General features: G+C 36.0%; 1 protein-coding gene across 1 annotated transcript in view; it reads left to right on the top strand.

Moving 5' to 3' along the window:
• Nucleotides 1–20120, top strand: part of TTC27 (tetratricopeptide repeat domain 27) — a gene marked incomplete at its 5' end in the record, with an annotated part of 110557 nt that overhangs the window by 25120 nt on the left and 65317 nt on the right. The window contains one exon of the mRNA XM_010017188.1: nt 5383–5449. Within this exon, the coding sequence (XP_010015490.1) occupies nt 5383–5449 (67 nt within the window). The remainder of the gene's footprint in view (nt 1–5382; nt 5450–20120) is intronic.

Raw genomic sequence — 20120 nt, 5'->3', positions numbered from 1 at the left:
CTCTGAAGGGAACATAGGCTTTTAGTTAGATTAAAGGCCTAAATTTTACATGGTTAAAGTTAGGTAAGATAGATCATGTGCTTACTAAGATTTTAGATATATATGATTGCAACCTTCTTTGCACTTTATAGCAAGGTCATGCAATATAGCTTGTATCAGAAGTACAAGGCAACAGCAGGTAAACAACTGTTTTCATCTGGTTTTATAAGAGAGAGCATTCTCTCTTCCAAGCCATTGAGATGGAAAAGGTTGTATTAAACTGGTATGAAAAGCCAGAGCTTATACATCTTGTCCTGTGAAAGTAAAAGCTACGACATAAAATCTTGGACAACATTTAAAGTGATGACAATTTTTTCTGTTAAATACTTTTTGGCACTCTGGCCTATCTTTACAAACGTATCATGTAAGTGTAAATTATTACTGGTTTTTTGAAACAAACCAATTACAGGTGCCAAACAGTGATCTCATTAAAATGAGATACTCAAACAGTGATACTCATTAAAATGCCAAACAGTGATCTCACCATGGTCAGTTTATGGCTGCTTAAAATCATTGCTACAAAATACATTGCTCTGCACCAGTACATACAGCTGTGTGAAGAGGTTCCCACTGGGGACATGAGCTTCCTGTCTTGCTGTTCAAAATGCTCATGTGAAAGACGTTAGTCCCTTTAAATACCTTTTTGAAACTTCAAAAAAGCTTGTAAAGCAATCAGTTTATTGGGTTTAGCTCTTCTTCATTCACAAAATTAACACAGTTGGTAAAAACAAACTGTATAGAAATACTGCAAATATTCATTAAAATGCCTGTGTGGAAAATCTGACATGTCTATTCTTTATCATATATTTCATGCTAGTTAACTGTAGTTTTAAGCAGTTACCCGAGGAACTGGATTTTGAATTTACGGCACTTGCAGAAAGGTAACATGCCAGGAAACATAAGCAGACAAACAGCAGTTGTCTTCATCCATCTAACTTCACACTCTTCTTCAAGAGTGACTGTGAAAAGATACCTAAGGGTGAACAGTGACAGGGCAGGCATGTGTTGCTCCGTTCTCCCTAATATTTTCCCAGCCTCTAAAAAGTGATTTCCTGAGCCTAGATTGGCTTGTCTGCATGCTCAATGTATCTTAAATATTTGTCAATATTTGGTTGCCACTGGCTTCCTTTGGTGACATAACTCACCTATATCCTTACAATTTTTAAAATCTCTGCAATGTCCTTCTCTGGTTAGTCCTAGCCTAATCAGACATTCCTTTTGTAGAAGTTGTTACATATTTATAAGGCATACAATAATTATTCATCATTGTAAAACAATTGTTCTAGCTGTCTGTTTCTGAATTTTTTTCCAGTACTGAATTATTCTTTTTGAAATGAAGGTCAAGAACAGAACATACTAGTTGTGGATGGACAAACAAAGGCTTTATGTCGTATTTTATGTAGGCTTTGTTATTAATTTGTATATTTTATGTAGTATACTCTAGTATTTGATTCCCTGTTATTTTCATAATTAATTACACATTGATTTGCCTTTTAAACAGCTGCCTAGTACTGAGCTAATGTTTTCATGCAGCTGCAGTGCTAAAGAGGTGCCCTTGAATAGAAATGATTGGATTGGAGCCTACCATTTTTTGTGGAGCCAGGATTGTGTTTCCTCTTGTGCATTGCTTGGCATTTTATTTAAAGTCCTTCTTGGTGAGGGTCTTCTCAAAATATCTTAGGGATCCAAGCTGATTTCATCAAGCAGCTTATGTATATCCTTATGCTGGTTAAACCTTCTGAAAGCCCCCAATAGGTTTGTAAAGCAGAAATATTTTTTTACAGATGCTCTCCCCACACACATTTGTCCAGGTATCTCTAATTCTGTTCATTATATAGTCCCTCCTTACATACCTTCCACATGATACGCTTACAAGCCAGTAGTTTCACTGATGTCCTGACACCAGTTTTAAAGGTTGGAATCATTTTTGTTGCTCTCTTACCTTCAGGCACTGACAGTTTTAAATGAGGACTTAGACACTGCTTTTAGTGTCTCAGCTATCTCATCCCAAAACTGATTTTAAACTTTTTTTCTAGATACTCTTTGTTCTGTTAACTTTTTAACATCCAACCTCTTAGCACATAACCTCTTTTGCAGCTTTTTAAGTTGAGAAAGATTCTCTGCTGTAATTCTCTCCCTTTCCCAAAAAGGGTCCCTGGGAATTTTACTATATTCTTCTGCAATAAATGCTAAGGCAATGAACTCATAGAGCTTCTCTAAAATGGCTTTTTATACCAGGGCTCTCATTTCGGTCCTGTGGACTCTCAAAATTTTTATTCCTGCCATATAGGAAGAAGGATTTAGCATTGATTTTGGCTTTCTTGGTTAGTTGCTCCTGAAACAGTTTTTGGACTCCATAATTAAATTTTTAGGGATATTTCATTGTTATTATTATTATTGTCTATCCAGACTCCTTGATACTTTCTGTATTCTGTTTTAATACAACTTCCGTTATTTGAAGAACACTGTTTCATTTTTAATAGCTTTTAACAATGTTCTTTAACATTTGTCAACTTTCTAAATCAGTTCTTGAAACAAAAATTTTCGAGTCATCATCCAAAAAGAGATACTTTGGAATAATTACTATTAATTCCACTGTTACAAAGATTATAGCTATTTATGTTGCAAACTGTATAACTAATTAAACTGGATACATTATTTATTAAGCTGCCAATGTACATCTGATTAATCAGATTAAAGAACTGGTTGCAAATTGTAAGCTATTGGCTATTAGCTTTTGCTGGTTTGCTAGAAAATACTTTTTTTGTGCTGCAGAATAGATCTTACTTTAAGGTTCTGTTTTATCTGTCTAAAGAATGTCTATTTCTCTTTGTTTTCTTTCCTTCTATTTCGTTCAACTACCTAAGACATGATTCAAGAGTGGACAGAAAATACCAAAAGTGAATGATGTGGTGATTAGTGACTTCTCTTCATATTGTTATGAAAAGATGCCTGATCATAGAACCTACAGCAACAGCTCCTAAATTCCACTGATTTCAACTCCTGAAATTCTCTGGGGTGAACTGCTTAATCTCTCCTTGAAATCAGAACAAATACAGGGCATAGAAGTGAAATGTCTGGAAGATACTCTTAACAGGAGCTAACACAGTCATTAAAAATGTTTAAAACCAACCTACAATTCTAATCTAGATTCAGATTTAAAATACAGCTTTAACTTTGATTTGATTCAGATTAGAAAATCATTAAAACAATTTCATTTTTCTCCTATGTTTCAAGGTTTATATTATTGTACTTATGTGTCTTAAGGCATTTTACATGGATGTGGCAGAAATGGAAATTAGAGACCTATTTTAGCATTGCGTTGATCTGGAAGAACTGTACCTATACGCTTCAGAAAGCTGTGACAAAAATGTCTAGAATAAGGAGCAGATTAATCGTTTCTGCTTGAATCAATTTATGTTTAGGATGCTGAAAAATGAGTTCCAGTTTTGTAAAAATTTAACTGTCCCTTGGTTTACCCATGGCTTTCAAAAGTTGTGGTCGTGTCAGTGTTCTGGCTGCCTTGCTGCTGTGGTTTTCTTGTTATATTTCAAATTTTCTTGCTGCCTTCTTTGCTTCCCCCTACTTCCGATGAATAGAGAAACGTGTTATTTTTCATCTGAAGTCACATTTGTATTAGTGACCAGTGTTTAGTGACTTTAGTTGACTACCCCAAGCTGACTGTAAGTTTTTTTGCTAGCAGCTGACATTGGACAAGGGAAGAAGTACCTGAAGCAGAGAATTTCTTTATTACTTCCCTGTTCTCATGAAAAATTTTGTTAAGGAAGGAAAAAAAACCCTGGGCTACATCATTAGCTATTGGTTTCCAACTAGACTTTCTACTACTCATCACAACCTTTTAGGCCTACCTGTCCAGCCAGTTTTCAGTCTACCTCACCGCTTATGAGCTTCTTTATGAAGATCTGATGAGAAACAGTGCTGAAAGCCTGACTGAAGTCCAGGTGGGCAATGTCCACTTCTCTCCCCAAATCTCAGTCATTTCATCATAGAGGTTGTAAGTTGATTAAACATGACTTCCCCTTGGTGAATCTCTACTGACTCCTCCCTCCATGCATTAGGAAATGTCTTCAAGGACAATTTATTTCATATCATTTCCAAGGAATGAGGTGAGGTTAACCTGGATCCCCCTTCTTGTTCTTCCCAGAGATAGGAGTGATACTTGCTTTCTGTTGTCCTCAGGAACCTCTGTTGATCACCATGACCTTTCAAAGGTAATTGAGTTTTTGACAGCCAGCCTCTATTCTGTACCTTGTTCTTGTGGCTAGTAACAAGGTTTTAATCAAAGTATTGGCTGTTATTTCTGTGATGGTAACTGTATCATATGTACTAAGAAGAATTAACAAAGCAAGAAGAAAGTCAGGCTGGGGTAAAGTCTTGCCTCCAAACTAAGGTATGTAATGTAAGGAGCATAATTTTGACCTGTGACCTATCATCACAATGAATATACTATCTTTGCAGTTTTAACCTGTAATATGAAGCCTGCTGTAAAGTTAAGGAATAGTGTGATGAATTTAAGCTTATGTATATAGCCATTATATAGGTTTGGTGATGATCCATACTCTGTGCCATGATTTACAATATATTTTCATGGGATACCTTTTATTTTCACAGGGAGCTTGAATATTAGCCATGTTGCTCTTTGTGCCACTTAGAGGTATCTCTTGTAGTGTGTGTGTGTGTGTATATGTATATATATAAAAAAATATTGGTGGGCTGTTGACTAAAGAGAATATCCATCCACAGAGAGCTTTAAGCCCAGTTTCTTTAAATCTCTGTAAACATGTCTAACTGTGAATAAAATAATTTAATTCTCATCTCTGTATATTGTGTACTATAAGCTAGTGGTAATGCCAGTTAGTGAGAGATGGACCCCTGTGGTCGTGTCCCTAGAGTGGCTAGAGAGAGGGTGTTTGATTACCCTTCGGGACTTTTTGATATTTAGTGGCTTTGTCTTTCAGAATTTGTGTCTAATTAGTCATAGAATTTTAACTGAAAACAGACCTCTGTATAAACAGAGAATGGATTTAAAACTTACTAGTATTTGTAAAATTGTTATTCCCATGAGCTTATACTGGTAATATGTTTCAATTTAGAATGGTATTGGAAGGGTACTACTAAAGTATTTTGGTCCACTAAATGGTTCTTTTTGTTCTGCGACTTCTCCTAGGTCTAGGCCGCCTTCTGCACATACCATACTCCCATTTGTCATTGTAACAGTTTTCCAGAATATACTTTACATTTCTGCAAGCTAGAAAAATGTTCTGTATAGCAGTATACTAAAGATTAAAATAGCATTTTTGTGTGGTTTTATTTCCTTTACAGTATAGACCTTCAAAAGAACAACCCAATACACAAATTAACTGAAGAGGAACTTCTGGCTTTTACTTCAGTAAGTAACTTATCCTGACTTTTTAGTAAACATGTTATCACTTAATCTGTAAGTGAAGTATCGAGCAGTAACCTGTTAATCACATTAATCATGAAACTGTAAACATTTTTTTTAGTACTCAATCATTTAATTAACTTTTTCTTATTTCAAGAAATTAAAGTGATGCTGCAGTTCAATCCAGCCATCATCATGTGGGATAAGCTTGACATTTAAAAAATTTCACCTGAAAACAAATTTTTTTTTTTAATTTGTATTAACTATATGAATTACAATGCAATATTCAACTATGCATTTTTACAGCAAACTCTTCCTATGGCACTAGTGTTGGAAGTGCCCTTCTTTGAACAGTGTTTAAGTGGAGTTTGAAAGGAATTTCAGCATTGCTCTGTCAGATTTATTCAGTCCATGTATCAGATGTTCTGTTTAGACATGTTTATTCCCAGTTCAGTGGCTAATCTGCTGCAGAACAATTCTGTAACTTCCAAAGATGCCTTAAAAAGACTAGCTTGGTATTTTTTTCAGTGTACTGGGGTTTTTTTTGTTTGTGTTTGGTGGGGGAGTTGATTTGGTTTTTGGTGGTGGGGTTTTCTTTTTGTTTTTTTTGAGTTTTTTTAACTCAAGGCAAAACAATTTGGTTGCTTCCTTGGTCTTTTCTGCTTTTGTGTGTTTTCAACAGTACTTTATATGGGGGGTGGAGGAGGAAAGGCTGTTGATTATATTGCCATTTTTGCTTACTTTCCACAATGTTAGATGTCAGCTTTGGTGCAGTAAAGAAGGCTTGCTCTCCTGCCCAGGCCTTGTGGTCTGAGACCCTTTTGCTGTAATAGTGCCATCTGAAAAAGTAAATTCTTGTTAGAAGTTTGCAGACAGGATCTCAGTAAAAATCCCTTTGATTTCAATTGAGCGAGATTTTTTTCACTGACCTTATAGTTATGTGAAAGGACTACAGACAGTAATCTAAGGTTAACTGTGGTAATGTTTGTTTGTTTGTTTTTTTTGTGGTGGTGATAATTTCTATATGTAAGAAAGAAAATCCTAATCTTTATATTAATTAGGTAAATGTAAAATGGGTTGCTTTTACAGTAATGTTTGTTTAGCTTGTCTGTGCTGATAGAGTACGTGTAAGATCTAAATGAGGGAGCTGAGTGAACCACTGTAAAACAGTGTGGTTTGCAGGTTTTCTGTTTGTTGCTACAGTGATCATAGTGCTTTCTCATAAAATAGTTTCTGAAGTATTTGGTTTGAATTATAGTTTTGGAGTTTTTTTGGTTTTTTGTTTTTTTTTTAAGGTAGGAATAGAGAGAAGGGAAAAAAAAGAAATGTATTAAAAAGAGACTGTTAACTCTCATGTGTTGTAGTAATTGAAGTACCTGCTGAAGTTATTGAAGAATGATGGCCATTAAAGAAGCAGAAAAAACTTACAGAAAGAATAAATTTGTACAAAGTAAGGAAATTCACACATAGAGGAGGCTGTAGGAATGAAAAAAGAGCCAAGTAGTGCAAGCTTTTCAAAAAAGTGAAGAAATGATTACAGTATATTAAAAAAAAAAAGTTAATGCTACTGTATGAAATTTCAAGACATGAATATAATTTTGCTAAAATAAACTGCCATTTTTGTTGCTAATATACTTTAAAATGAGTGTTTGTGTGAAAACTCACAATTTTGCTGCTCATATTTTATTTCCTGTCAAACTTCCCAGGCCTTTTCTGTTACTCCCTGCGTCAGTATTCCTACTACCCATTGTTTGCATTAATTCTTGTGTGGAAAAGCAGCCGTTATATACCTGAATCTTGAAATAACTTCTCCATATATTCTATCCTTTTAATATTAAATGGATCGATATTGTAGCAACAGAACATCTTTAACAAGGTTGGCCTCACTCCTGTAATGGTGCACTTTTCAGAATAATGAAACTAGGAGTGGGGTTTAGCTGTTTTAACACTTCAGTTTTTGAACATTTAAACATTCTTCAGGTTTTACAGCAGAGGAGTCAAGAAAGATAATCAGCTTTACTGTCATCTTTTTATCTGACATTGCTTGAGAGATCATATTACCTGTTATCTGAGATGTAAGAAATCTGGTGGGTGAACTCTTTGTAATGATGAGGAAATTAAATTGCATTTTTCTGCCATCTAGTGGCTGGTTCCTCAAATTCACAAGACAGCTGGTGAATTTGCTGCTTAAATGTTTATTGCAGTGACTACAGATTTTTGTTGTGGGACGTTTTTTTGTTGTCGTTGTTTTTGGTTTAGGTGGGGGTTTTTTGTTATAGAATTTCTAAGTCAGTTACAGTTTGCTTCACCCTTGTAAGATCATGAGCCATTATCAAGATAGATCTCCAGAGAAACACAGCTGGATGATATGAGCAGGCTTCCCTATTGCTTTGTGCTCTGAATACCAGCAAAGGGTCTATAGCAGCAAACAAGCAGTAATGTAGATCTCACTACTAGTACGGAATTCAGACAGCAGTGACTTGAAGAAGTAGCTGGTAGCCTAAAAATTAGAGGAAATAATAAATTTCAATATCAGAATAGTGTTTTTAACCTTTTGTTTAATGTTTCCAAATTAACTGGATGTAGGGACACAATTTAATCTTGCCTTTATTTTCTCTTTTGATCTTGACCTGTGTTTCCAAGATACAAATACGAAGTGTAACATTGCCATCCCAAATCTTTCCTGGAAACTGAAGGCAGGAATCAGATATTGGCTTATTTAAGTTCATTTCAATAAAGGCAGCTTTTGTGGAGTTTGCACCTGAAGCTAGTCACTGGAGAATTTAATGATAAAATCTCTGAGTTCTTTTGCATCTTAGCTCTGAGTTCCCAAGGAAAGCAAATCCATTGCTGTGCTCCCTGGCAGTAGGGATATTCTGTGTAGATGTTAACACAGCCTTGGTTCTTACGATGTGTGCTAGCTGAGTATGCAAGTGGCACTGCAAATGTTATCACTTGCATTTGAGATATTTACTAAGTTTTGGTACTACCTAGTGAAACAGGCAAATGAGCACTATATCAATGCTGCTCTTGTAATTTTTTTAGCATCATTTAAACTGCTGTGTGTGCGTGTGTGTGTGAGCAGGCATCTTCTCAGCCTACATGTGGATTCCTAAATCTGCAGGCTGGTTAGATGGTTGTCATGCATTCATTTCTTATCTGCTGAAATTTATGTTTCCTGAAGAAAGCATTTCAAGATATCTTAGGAAAATTGAGAAATTGTAAGGCATTTTTAATAGACCAACAAATCTCCAAGAGATCCTTTTGTTTTGGACATTGCAAAACAAATGCATGTGACCTGCAATTTCTCTTGATCAGTGGGAATTAAGGTCCAGTTAGTATCAAAGGGAAAGGATGATCAAAGTGAAATCAAGTAGGTGATGTGGGCTTGCTTTGTACTAGGTGTAGTTTGGCAAACAGGCTTTCTAAATACCCTTTTTTTATCTGCTGAAGTTGAAAATTACTAGATCTCTAAGATTTATATATATATATTTAAAGTAACATAGCTTACAGTCTACAAATAGCACTATTATGTCACTATTAGTCACTGCCTGTTGACTGCAGTCATACAAAAGGATTGCTGCTTTTCATTTACAAGTCACGTTGGAATAGTTGCTATTCATAGAATCATAGAATAGTTAGGGTTGGAAAGGACCTTAAGATCATCTAGTTCCAACCCCCCTGCCATGAGCAGGGACACCACACACTAAACTATGTCACCCAAGGCTCTGTCCAATTTGGCCTTGAACACCTCCAGGGTTGGAGCATTCACAACTTCCTTGGGCAACCTATTCCAGTGCCTCACCACCCTCACTGTGAAGAACTTCTTCCTGATATCTAACCTAAAGTTCCCTTGTTTAAGTTTAAAGCCATTATACCTTGTCCTACCACTAGAGTCCCTAATGAAGAGTCCAAAAAGTACTAACTATTGTCCTAAAAGTACTAACTTTTGTAAATAAGAATTACTTTTAGTATTGCTGTTGGAGTGTATCAAATCCTGTGTACTTGGGTATGTAATCTCATTGTCTGGGATAGCTCCTCTTGGTACAATAATTTGGACTGCAGTGCTTGAGGAGTTCTAGTCAAATCTATTCATCTATAATCAGCATAATATTTCAATTTTTAAGCTGTTAATGTATAGCTGAAATTAGATACATTTAATTATTTTTTTCTTCCTGCTTGCAGTTAAATTGTTGATTTTTGCTCTTTAAATGAGAAGGAATGTATGTGCATTTAAGAATAAACACAAAATTTTGAGGGATATTAAATATAATTTTTCTCATGCATAATGTTTTAAGGAAACAGTTACACTGGTTTTAATTCTATCATGGTAAGCACTTGGACTTCTAAGAAAGCTAAGATCTTATTTAGTAATTATATATCGAACAAGCTGCTTTAGAGACCCAGTTATGCATATGATATTCAGCAAACTTGCCGATTCAGCTAACTAAATATTGCATTTAAAAGCCATTTTTCAGAGAGGAAAGGAAGGTAACACAGTAGTGAAAGCCAGTGCTTCTGTTAGAATTACTGGTTTCTTCCTCATAAACTTTTTTACCCAGAGCTTTCTGTATAGGAAGTACATAGTGCAAGAAACCAAAGAACTAACTCAGTATTGTTTTAACATTCAGGTTTTGCAGCTCAGTTTACTCCCAGGTCCCCAAGTTAGTTTTACAATGCCTAAATATGCTTCCTTATCCCATCTTTAATTTCAGTGGATTTTTTTAATGTAAAAATAGTAATGTGAAGTTTGCTTTATGTTTTATGTTAGGCAGCAGTTTTTCCCTAGAAGTTCACAAGTACATCAAGCTGATCTCTATATCAGTGATCTAAATATCTTTTTAGGAAAAAAACCCCAAAACCAAAACACCACCTTTTCATAAAAGAGGAAAAGTGAGGTCTTAACATCACTTCTATTAAATATTTGCTGTTTGCATTATTTTGAATAGGTAATGCAGTTAAGACAGTATACCAAAGATAAGATTTGACTGAGCACCAGTGTTATATAAATGTACATGATATTTCAGTATACTTTTAAATAGAATTCTTAAGAAAATACTTTTAAAGCTTTATAAAAGATGTCCATCATGCAAAGATAAATTTTAATACAGGGAACTAAAAAGTAACTCTGAAATGTAAGAGTTCCATGAACACATGAAAGCTATGTGTAAGAACTGGTAAATCTTCTTTTATGTTTTAAGACCATGCAGTCCTTGCAGAGAAGTAGGGGAAGGTTTGAATACTGGCTTGTGTTGCACTTTTCTCTTACAAAAGAGAAATAAAAAAAAACCCAACCCACTCAGTAATACAAGTTCTTGCAGCTTTACAGAAAGCTTATACCGTAGTTTATAGTTTACATACTGGGGGGGCAATTCAGTGTTTATAGTCTGATATGACGCTCCCAACAGAATATCCATGATTACAGAGCTGCAGCTAGTCCTTAACATTACCCCTTCAATCTGTCCTTGTCCTCGCTTTGTCCAGGAGAAATGGGCTTTGTGGTAAATGTGATGAGTACTTAGCCCATTGTGTGAGAATGACTTTTTAGCCTTACTAGTCTGATATGATCAAGAGACTTAGAGTGGTAGCAATAATATTAACCTATAGAGAACTAAGGACATAAAGTAACCAGAAACTGTGGAAAAGAAGCCTCTTGCTTTGTGCTTCCCTCATCTTGGCTCCATATTTATATTATTTGGGATACATAAAAGATGGAAAAGAAAAGGGACTGTGGAAAATTTAGTTGCATTGATTTGCTATACTCCTGAGAGTTCTATCATTTATGGAGAGTAGAGTAGTTGGTTTCCTTACTGACTGGTGAAAAACAGGAAAAGGAAGCTCTAGCAACTCCTCTGTCTTTCAACACTTTGAACAGGTTAGGGTATCTTTCTTAAAGAGGAGGGGGGAAAAAAGTGTAATAGCTTTTATTTTGCTCAGAGTACAAAACTTATTCACCATCTTCTAACAATAATACCTGATCATTCTGAAATTGTTCCAGTAGTGCTGTGAGAGATACCAAGGTCTGACTTGGAGAATGTGGAAGGAGAATGTCAAGATCGAAGGAATACTGTGCATTCCAAAGGTGGACCAGATGGGAATGCATCATGTCTTTTGTTTTTTCCACTGTGTTGTGCTACTCTTTCCATAAGAGACTGGTTTTGTTAAGGAATTTCAGAATGGTTGGACAGGTTTTTTTCATTTTTTCTTGTGTTGTTTTTGTTGGATCTTCTCCACCCCCACCCCCCCTGAGGTGGGCATTTATTGAGCGTATAATAGAAACTGTCTCTGTATGGTACCCTTTGAAAATCACAGCAGAGAATTATAGTACACATTTTATTGAGAGCGTGTGTGTATTGCATATACGAATACTTCTGCTTTTCACTGTAAAAAGGGGGCTTCGGGAGGAGGGAGCGGAAGGTGGAAATGGGAATGCTTTGTTTTTCTCATCTTTTGTATGGCATTTGTGATATTAATGTGGAACTAGGGAGCAATCAAATCACAGCATATGATATTTTTTAATGTTAAGCCTTCCTATCAAAATCTCTATAAAACTAACATGCCAATTAGATTTCCAAAGAGAAGCTGTTTATATAGCTTAAATAAAAGCAGTGCATTTTTCTCTGCTGAGAAAATGGCTGCAGTTTTCTTTGTTTTATAACCAGCAAGGGTATTGAAAAGCTCATTAAGGGTACCATGTGTCTCTACTGCTGTAACTTTCGTGGCTTTATAGAAAGTCTCTTTCACTTCTTTTCAAAGCTGTGTTGCCCATTTTGAATAGCCTCTGCTGGTTACAAGATTATAACACTGCAAAGACTTTCAGCAAAGCCCTGCTAGTACTAGTAAGACTTTTTTTTTCTTTAGTAAATGAATTCAGAGCTGTTCTATTCTTCCCCCCCCCTCCCCCCCCCCCCCCTTTTTTTTTTTTTCTTCCCCTTCTAAGCACTTTTATTCAAAAGTCTGAATCATTTTCCAGGAATGTTAGGATCTAAACACTTGCTAATTTAAGGCATGTATGCTTTCTGGCCCATCACACATTACTGGGAAATCGGATTGAGTATAGTAAAAGAGAAGCTGCCTCCTTCGGCTGGAGTATCATGTGCAAAGACTCAACTAGATTTCTTGGAAGCTTATTCACAAAGTGTCTGGTACTTATGTTTACAAAGTATTGTGGATAGGAAATTAACCCAGTGTTGTCAGTTATTTTTGCTGCTGTTGTAGGCATTTAGGTATTTTAGGGTGAAGTAAGTGGGAGCTGTAGTACATGTGTTTCAGGATGGGGGGGAAGCTTGCATTCCATTCCAAAACTGGGATTAAGTAACAATCTGTTTGAAGTTGTTTTATTTTACAAAATATCAGATTTCAACATAATTGACACTTTTATCCCTTTCAACTTTGTTCTTCTCTGTGGCCTACATTCTTCTCTGAGTCCATGGGATCCACAGGTCTGCTTGCATCATACCTTACAGGAGATGATTCCTGATTTATTGTGTGCCTTTCTGAGCAGGAAGAAATTTTGGATAGCCTTTACTTTCTAGAATAGTCTGCTCTTTTGTATAATCTGTACAGAATTACTTAAGTGACTGATTTTAACGGGCTCATTGAAACCGCAATGGTAAAAGAACATGAAAAACGTGTTTAGATATTGATAGATTATTTGCTTGTCTAAGGGCTTGGGAAATTAAGCAGGCAAATTTGATGACAGTTAGTAACATTTTTTCCCACAGCAGCCTTTCTTCTCCCCCTCCTCCTTCCTCTTTATCTATCAGCAGTTCACTTATTTTTTTCTATCAAACTCTCTGACAGCCAGTTGACATGTTGCAGGCTTCCCTTCCCCCTTATGTACTTCACCAGTTACAACTATTAGAATTTCCTTCAGCAAGAAGATGAAATTAGTCTCCTTATTCAACAACATGATGTCTGACATATCATCTGAAGGAAATAAGACATTTTCTACTACTTGGTTTGGTTGGTTTTGTTGTGGGGTTTTTTTTTTTGGTTTTTTTTGGGTTGGTTTTTTTTTTAAGGATAGTATCATGGTCAGTTCAAGCTATTCTTCTATTCTAGCTGCTTTGGGAAAAATGAGATGAATTTGATAATAAATTTGTGTTACCCTGCTTCTGCATGAATTTCTTTTTCTATTCCTCCCAAACTAGGGGTGAAATAATTAAACATCTCCAGTGATCTTCCTGAAGTTTTAGGTAGCCAAGCTACTGGAAGGGATTTCTAATTTGGGCTGGGGTGTGTGTGTCCCCTCTTCTGGGGATTTACTGATTTTCAATATAAGATTTTTGCAGAAAAAATGTTTTGCAGAAAATGTTTTGCAGAAAAAAATTTCTAAGTCTATAGAGCATAGGCTTTTGAAAGGACATGTAAAAATGAAAGATTTCAAAAATTTTCTTAAACAAACACTTAGAGCTTAGTTTCAGCAAAATGCCCGTTTACGTGCTTAGCTTTTTTCATTTGAGTAAACCCCATTATGTTCAGCAGTGATCTTGTGTATGTGCTTGCACAGTGTGTGCTGCCCTTGTATAAGTAGTTAGTTGGCTTTAGTATGTTCTGGAAAAGCATGATGCCATCTATGTTATAGAAGGACAAAAGCTGAGCAGCTCTGATTCTAGTCTTTCTACAGCATTTCCTTTCCTGTCTTTTATTAAAAGCAGTGAACATAAATAGTAAAGTGCTGGTGACCAGAAATTAAGGTGTTAAGATTATTTTGTGAAACATTTAAAAACATCTACATGAATGTTGTATACGTGTTTATTTTACTTGTATTTACAGAATGCTTGAATTCTAGTACTGATCATATACTAAACAGTACATTATGACTAAAGGGGGGGATGAAAAGATGCATTCTTGCCAGCAGACCACATCACTCAGCTTTTTTTTTTTTCCCCACAAATACATTTTTACTGAGAAGTTACGTACTGACAAGCAGAGGATTATTTTAAATAGCTATTTGTAACATGAAATATGCAGAAAATTTCATAAGGTAATTTGCATGAAGTATATGTGTCCTTTATAAAAACTCATTTCCAGTTGTGCGAATACATGAGTAGGAGAGGTTCATATTCTGCTTATGAAGGTTAGGTCATTGCATCAGGAAATCATCAGAAACAAGGCCAGCTCATTTAGTGGACTGTGATGCAATATCTACCATAAATGAGTCTCATGATTACAGTGAGAAAATTCAGACCTTTTTTTTCTGTGTATAATTTGTATGTTTAGCATATATGATAATATGGTATGGCATAAATACTTCTGACATGTTTGGATTGGCTGCATTAATCATGACAAGTGGAACTTTTAGTTATGAAGACTATTCAAATAAATGCCAATAAAATGCTTCAAATTGCAAAAATGTTTTAAAAATATTTATAGTATTTAATATTTTTATATCTGTGAAGCTGAGATTTGAGGCCTTTTCTGAACTAAGAATTGTGACACTAGATATAAGTTGGTGTATTTTGACATACTTGATTTTACTGCCATGTCAATATTATCCTTAAGCATATCTTGCATTAATTAAATTGGAGCATGGGCTTTTTTACTTGAAAGACTTCATCTTGTGTCAGCTAGATTTTCTGTTCAGTAGATTGTCAGAATATGTTGGCCAACACATTCTGCAATGACTTCTATCTAGTCTAGACAAAAGATGAGAAAGTAACTTTTACAGATTGCTATAAATAGACTCTGAAAGACTTCCTGTGCTGCAAAATGAAATGTTTGATTTTAAAAGTACAGCACTCAGAGGAATAGCATATGTATTTGACTCCCCAAATCGTACCTGGTTTGTTTTTTATCATTGGCTAAAACTGAGTATATTTTCTTTGCTTTTCAGATTAATATATGTGAGTGAAACCCTTTCAGTTTCAGAATAATGGAAAGAAATACATTTAGAAAATTGTTTTTATTTTGTTTTGAACGTTTTGCATGGTTTGAAGCTGTTTCATAGCTTAGTAGTAAGATTCAGAAAGCAACTAGGTCATTTAGTTGGTGGAATAAGGCCGTATTTCTCATCCTACATTTTATTGTGCAAGAACTGCACTGTGTGTACTTGTGTGTATATTTTATATCTTTCCCTTATCTATAGCAGGCAAACATTTATTTATGTGTGTGTTGAATCTCTATCAGAGCTGGGAAAATGTGAAGCTTGGAGATGCAGAACTAAAAAATATTGCCCCCCCCCCCCCCGCACCCATTGTTCTCTAAAAAATATTCCCCCCCCCCCCTTTTTTTTTTTTTTTCCCTTCATCTAAGGAAAATGTCTTGTAGCTTCTTCAGACTAGATATAAGGAAGAAATTATTTACAGTGAGGGTGGTGAGACTGGAACATGTTTCCCAGATAGGTCATAGATGCCCTATCCCTGGAAACATTCAAGGTCAAGCTGGATGGGACTCTGGGCAACCTGATCTAGTTGAAGGTGTCCCTGTTTATTGCAGGAGGGTTGGACTAGATTGGCTTTAAAGGTCCCTTCCAAGTCAAACTATTCTGTCATTCTTCATCCAATTTTCACAACTACTTTAATAACTGCTGTCGTTTATGTGCATAATACAACTGGACAAGTGCTAGACTGTTGTGTTTGAATCTTAATCCATTACATTTCATGTTTTAACTTCTTTCAAGTCTAATTACATTGCAGATGTTGCTTTTGGTCCCTAGTAAATATATTCAGAGTGCAGCTTCTGTCTACACAGCTCTGTCAGACTTAGGAATGTTACTCACTGTTGCTCACCAAGACAGGATTTTTTTATTTTTTTTTTTCATTCTCCCCAGCATTCTTTCAATCAGTTTTTCAGTCTTAGTCCCTTGTGCCTATGTCAGCTTCCCTTTTTGTTTACTCATCCATGCCCTATTCCCCCCAGCCCTCCATTGTCAGCTCTTGCCTCCTGTTTATCTGACTTGCACTCTTGCTCTCATCTTCCCTAATTCCTTTCTTTCTCACATATTTCTGACACTATTTTTATTTCTTTCCTTCCTTGCTTTTGGTTGCTGCTTAAGGAGTTAGTCTTCTTTCAGGACCATTGTGTCTTCAGTCTCTGAAAGGAAGGTGCCTGCAGCTTTGTTTTGCTCCTGGAAGCTAAATTTTTGCACATAGGGTTTAAAACCAGGATGCTGGTGACCTCCAGCACCTTGATCCTTTGGCATATAATAGGAACAGTAGCTCTTTAAAGAGACAGAATACTTCTGCTGATGAAGTCAGGAACTGGAAGAAATCAGAAATCGGATATTTTTTTAAATGGACATTGAGACTTGTTAATGTGCTTTTTCCTGGAAAACTGCTGAGACCATCCTAAATCTCACTGAAATTGTCATCTCCAGACTTTGACCCTAGCCACACTTAGCCCACCAAACAGTAATTGGGGCATGCCACTTGCATTCAGCATGTTACACTTGTGAACACCAAGTGTTGCAGTATGTAGACTGATAAAGAGTGGAGACTGTTGTAGGCAGAATTCCTGTGGTGGATGCTGACATTCAAAACCAGGAAAACCAGGTACGATGTGCTCCCTGTAGAGTCTTACCTGGCATCATGTGGATTTTCCTCTGCTGTGCCTCACCATTCTTCTACAACAGCTGTTCTTACAAACTCAAGGTTGTGAAGATGTTTTATAGAAATTCTGTAATTTGTTATGACATGGCTTAATAGTAAAGTCAGTGGCAGCCTTACTATAAATCACTGGTTTAAGCATGTAATTCTTCCTGAATTTTTTTGGCTGTTCCTGCTACAGAAAAAAATGTGATAACTGATTTTGGCTAGTTAACATCATTATAGGATGGGTTCACAAAGGGCATTTTTATAATCTAAAAACTGTATGCAACTGTTATATTATTCTTGTTGTGGCATTGACTACTCTTAAAGTTTTGAACTTAGGAAAAGATTTAAATCGTTTCTTTTCAAGAAGATAATTTTATGCATTTACTGAGGATGTAAAGGGAGCTTTTAAGGCTCCGTTGTTTTGTATAATTTTTATAGTTGTGTTCCAAATCTGTCCAAGAACCAGTGTTTTTGATACCCCGTGTTCTCTTCCTGCAAAAGATACTTAGTTAAGGTATTTTTAGAATAGTTATTATAAACGGATATTTGTGCTGAAATTGCTATTGCAAGAGTTATATATACAAGTTTCTGTTAGACTAGGAATCTGTGCTGCATCAGATAGCACCAGTATTCTCTTCCAGATGATGTTGATGGACCAAATAAACAGCAAGCATCACTGGCAGTCTATAGAAGAAACCTAGTGGTGGAAAAGACATAGTAGTGGGCTCATGAATGTGACTGGGCAGGCAGAACAGACAAATCCCACCACCCTGGGGCAGTTGCATAAGGATGCAGGATCTGGTAGGCCTAAAGGATTTTTCCAGTGGTCCAGAGTGCTGCAAACATTGTGTTTGCCCTGAACATATCAAACAAGCAAAGAAGCAGAAAAAAAGAAATGGACACCTTGATGTGTAGTCTCACCTAGATTTTGCCAAGTAAATAGTGCTATTATAAAAATAATGAATTAACCAACCTAAAGAAAGCATTGACAAATCATGAGTTTTTTCTGTAGCTGCAGTCAGCAGTGCCAGAAATGGAAAGATGAAAAGTAATAACTGTCTTCCTGAGGAATAAATTTGAATCAGTAGAGGATAAGTTAACCTTATAGCACTGTCTGTTCCAAAAATGCTCTTCGTCAGAGGAGAGGCAAGGCTGAGGGCGGAGCAAGCAGGGCAGAGGATTTAACAGCTTGCTGTGGTTGTTTCCAAGGGAATACCTAGCAGGGGGTAGGACATGTTTCTTCTCGCACATGGCCAATCTCACTGGAACAAGTTAGAAAATACTCTCCATTGGCACTGGTTTTCTATCTATCACCCTTTTCTCAGTCGTTTGCTTTGTTTGCTTTGAAGCTAAACAGATTGCAAGTCTTAAGACAACATGTACCTTTGCATCTAGTCCCATCTATTTTTAAAACATGATATCTAGCCCCTCTCAAACCATATTCACTGTTTTACTAACTGTGCAGAGAGCAATTTCTTTAATGTGCTTTTCTGTTATTCAGGATATTATCAAAAGAGCACATGATGTGTTCAGAACCTTGGCATAGATGGTGAAATTCCTGAGGCTGAGCAGTTAAAATGAGAAATTCAATGTTTAATACCTAGGGAAATCCTTATCGTTGATACCAAAGAGTTGAAGCCTGGTCTTTTGAATCCAAAAACCTGATTTATTGCTATTGAGATTGGGCCTTAGGAAATAAATGCAGTACTGTGAAGTTGTGTGGAAGTCTGTACTTGTGCTGTTTCAGGAATAAGTCCAAACCACAGACCTGAAAAAGACAATGCTACTACAGTCAAATCTGGCTGAAGTTGTTTTCAGCATTACACAGAATAAGTGATATCTTTGGCACAACAGAGCGAGTGTCAGTAGTGCGGCTGGACTCCATTCTAAGTGAAAATAGGAGCCATATCTTATGTGATTTACCCTTTGTTAGTCATTGTAAGCAGATTCCTTTAAATAAAACAGTATCTTCTTTCTTCATGACATTTCCTTTTCTTCTTTAGTTTCTTCCTTCTCCAAAAAAAAAAAAAAATAATTAAGAACCTCTGAGGAAGACTAGCTTCCAAACTTAAACAGTCTCTCAAATGAAAAGAAAAACCAATATACAACCTAAAAAGCAGCTTAAGTAACGTTATGAAAAATTATTCTTCTTTTTAACTCTTACAAGAGAATATAATATGGATACCACTTAGTATCATCACAGAGCATTAAGCTCTTAGAAACTTGCTAAATATCTGATTAACCACATTAACTGATGCCTGTTAACATGGAAGAAAATGTACACAATTTTGGACATCCAGGATAGATCTGCAGTTTGGATGTATAAGTAGAACTGAACAAATAATTTGACAGTCAGTGCCTTTGTACTATTATTAGAAAGCAGAAAAAGGGGGGGGAAAGCATTAAAACATTTTCCCAGCAGAACCCAGTTTGAGTTGATTTTTCCAGTGAGTCTAAAATGACTTTGAATTGTGATTTTTTTGTTCCTGCCATAGGTCTCAAAGTTATGTACCTGCATGCATACAAGTTAAATAACAGACTGCATTATGCAGAATCAAAGAATCATGTTTGTAGCTCTCTGTGTCTCCCTGCTTTTTAATTTTTTTCCGTACAAGCTAATGTAAGCTTGCTTTTATGTGTTTCTATTATATTTAAATCCATACTAAGCTTTCCTTGAATCTTTTTTTCCCCTCTGAAAATTCTTCAGTAAGCATAAATGTCTGCTTCTTTTACACAGCTTTTTCTGTGAAACATATGAGGCTTCCCTTGCAAGGGAATGTTTCTCTAGTGCTCAGTTTCTTTGACCTTTTTTTCTGCAAAGTGTATAATGTAGAACAGACTGGGCTGCCATTTCAGTTTTATCTGCAGAACTACATTCACAGCTAGCTCGAAACACAATCATCATATGCTTGTGTTTCTTCTACTGCTGACTAGAGATCAGATTCTAGATCTAGAGATCAGTATACTGATGTCCACATCAAATGACCTCCCTTAATTCCATTTTCTTAATATGGACGATTTTTGCATGTTTTGGAGTTACAAAGTTGTGGAGTGAGGCAGGAGATTTTCCAAGAAAAGCCATAGAAACATCCTATTTAAAAGCAAGCTCAGGAAGTTCTTGATGTGTATTCAGAAGATGT

Source organism: Nestor notabilis, unplaced genomic scaffold, assembly GCF_000696875.1.
Source record: "Nestor notabilis isolate BGI_N333 unplaced genomic scaffold, ASM69687v1 scaffold6786, whole genome shotgun sequence".
Classification (NCBI taxonomy): Eukaryota; Metazoa; Chordata; class Aves; order Psittaciformes; family Psittacidae; genus Nestor; species Nestor notabilis.
Note: the sequence above shows the minus strand (reverse complement) of the source record. Positions and strands in the feature narration are given on the sequence as shown.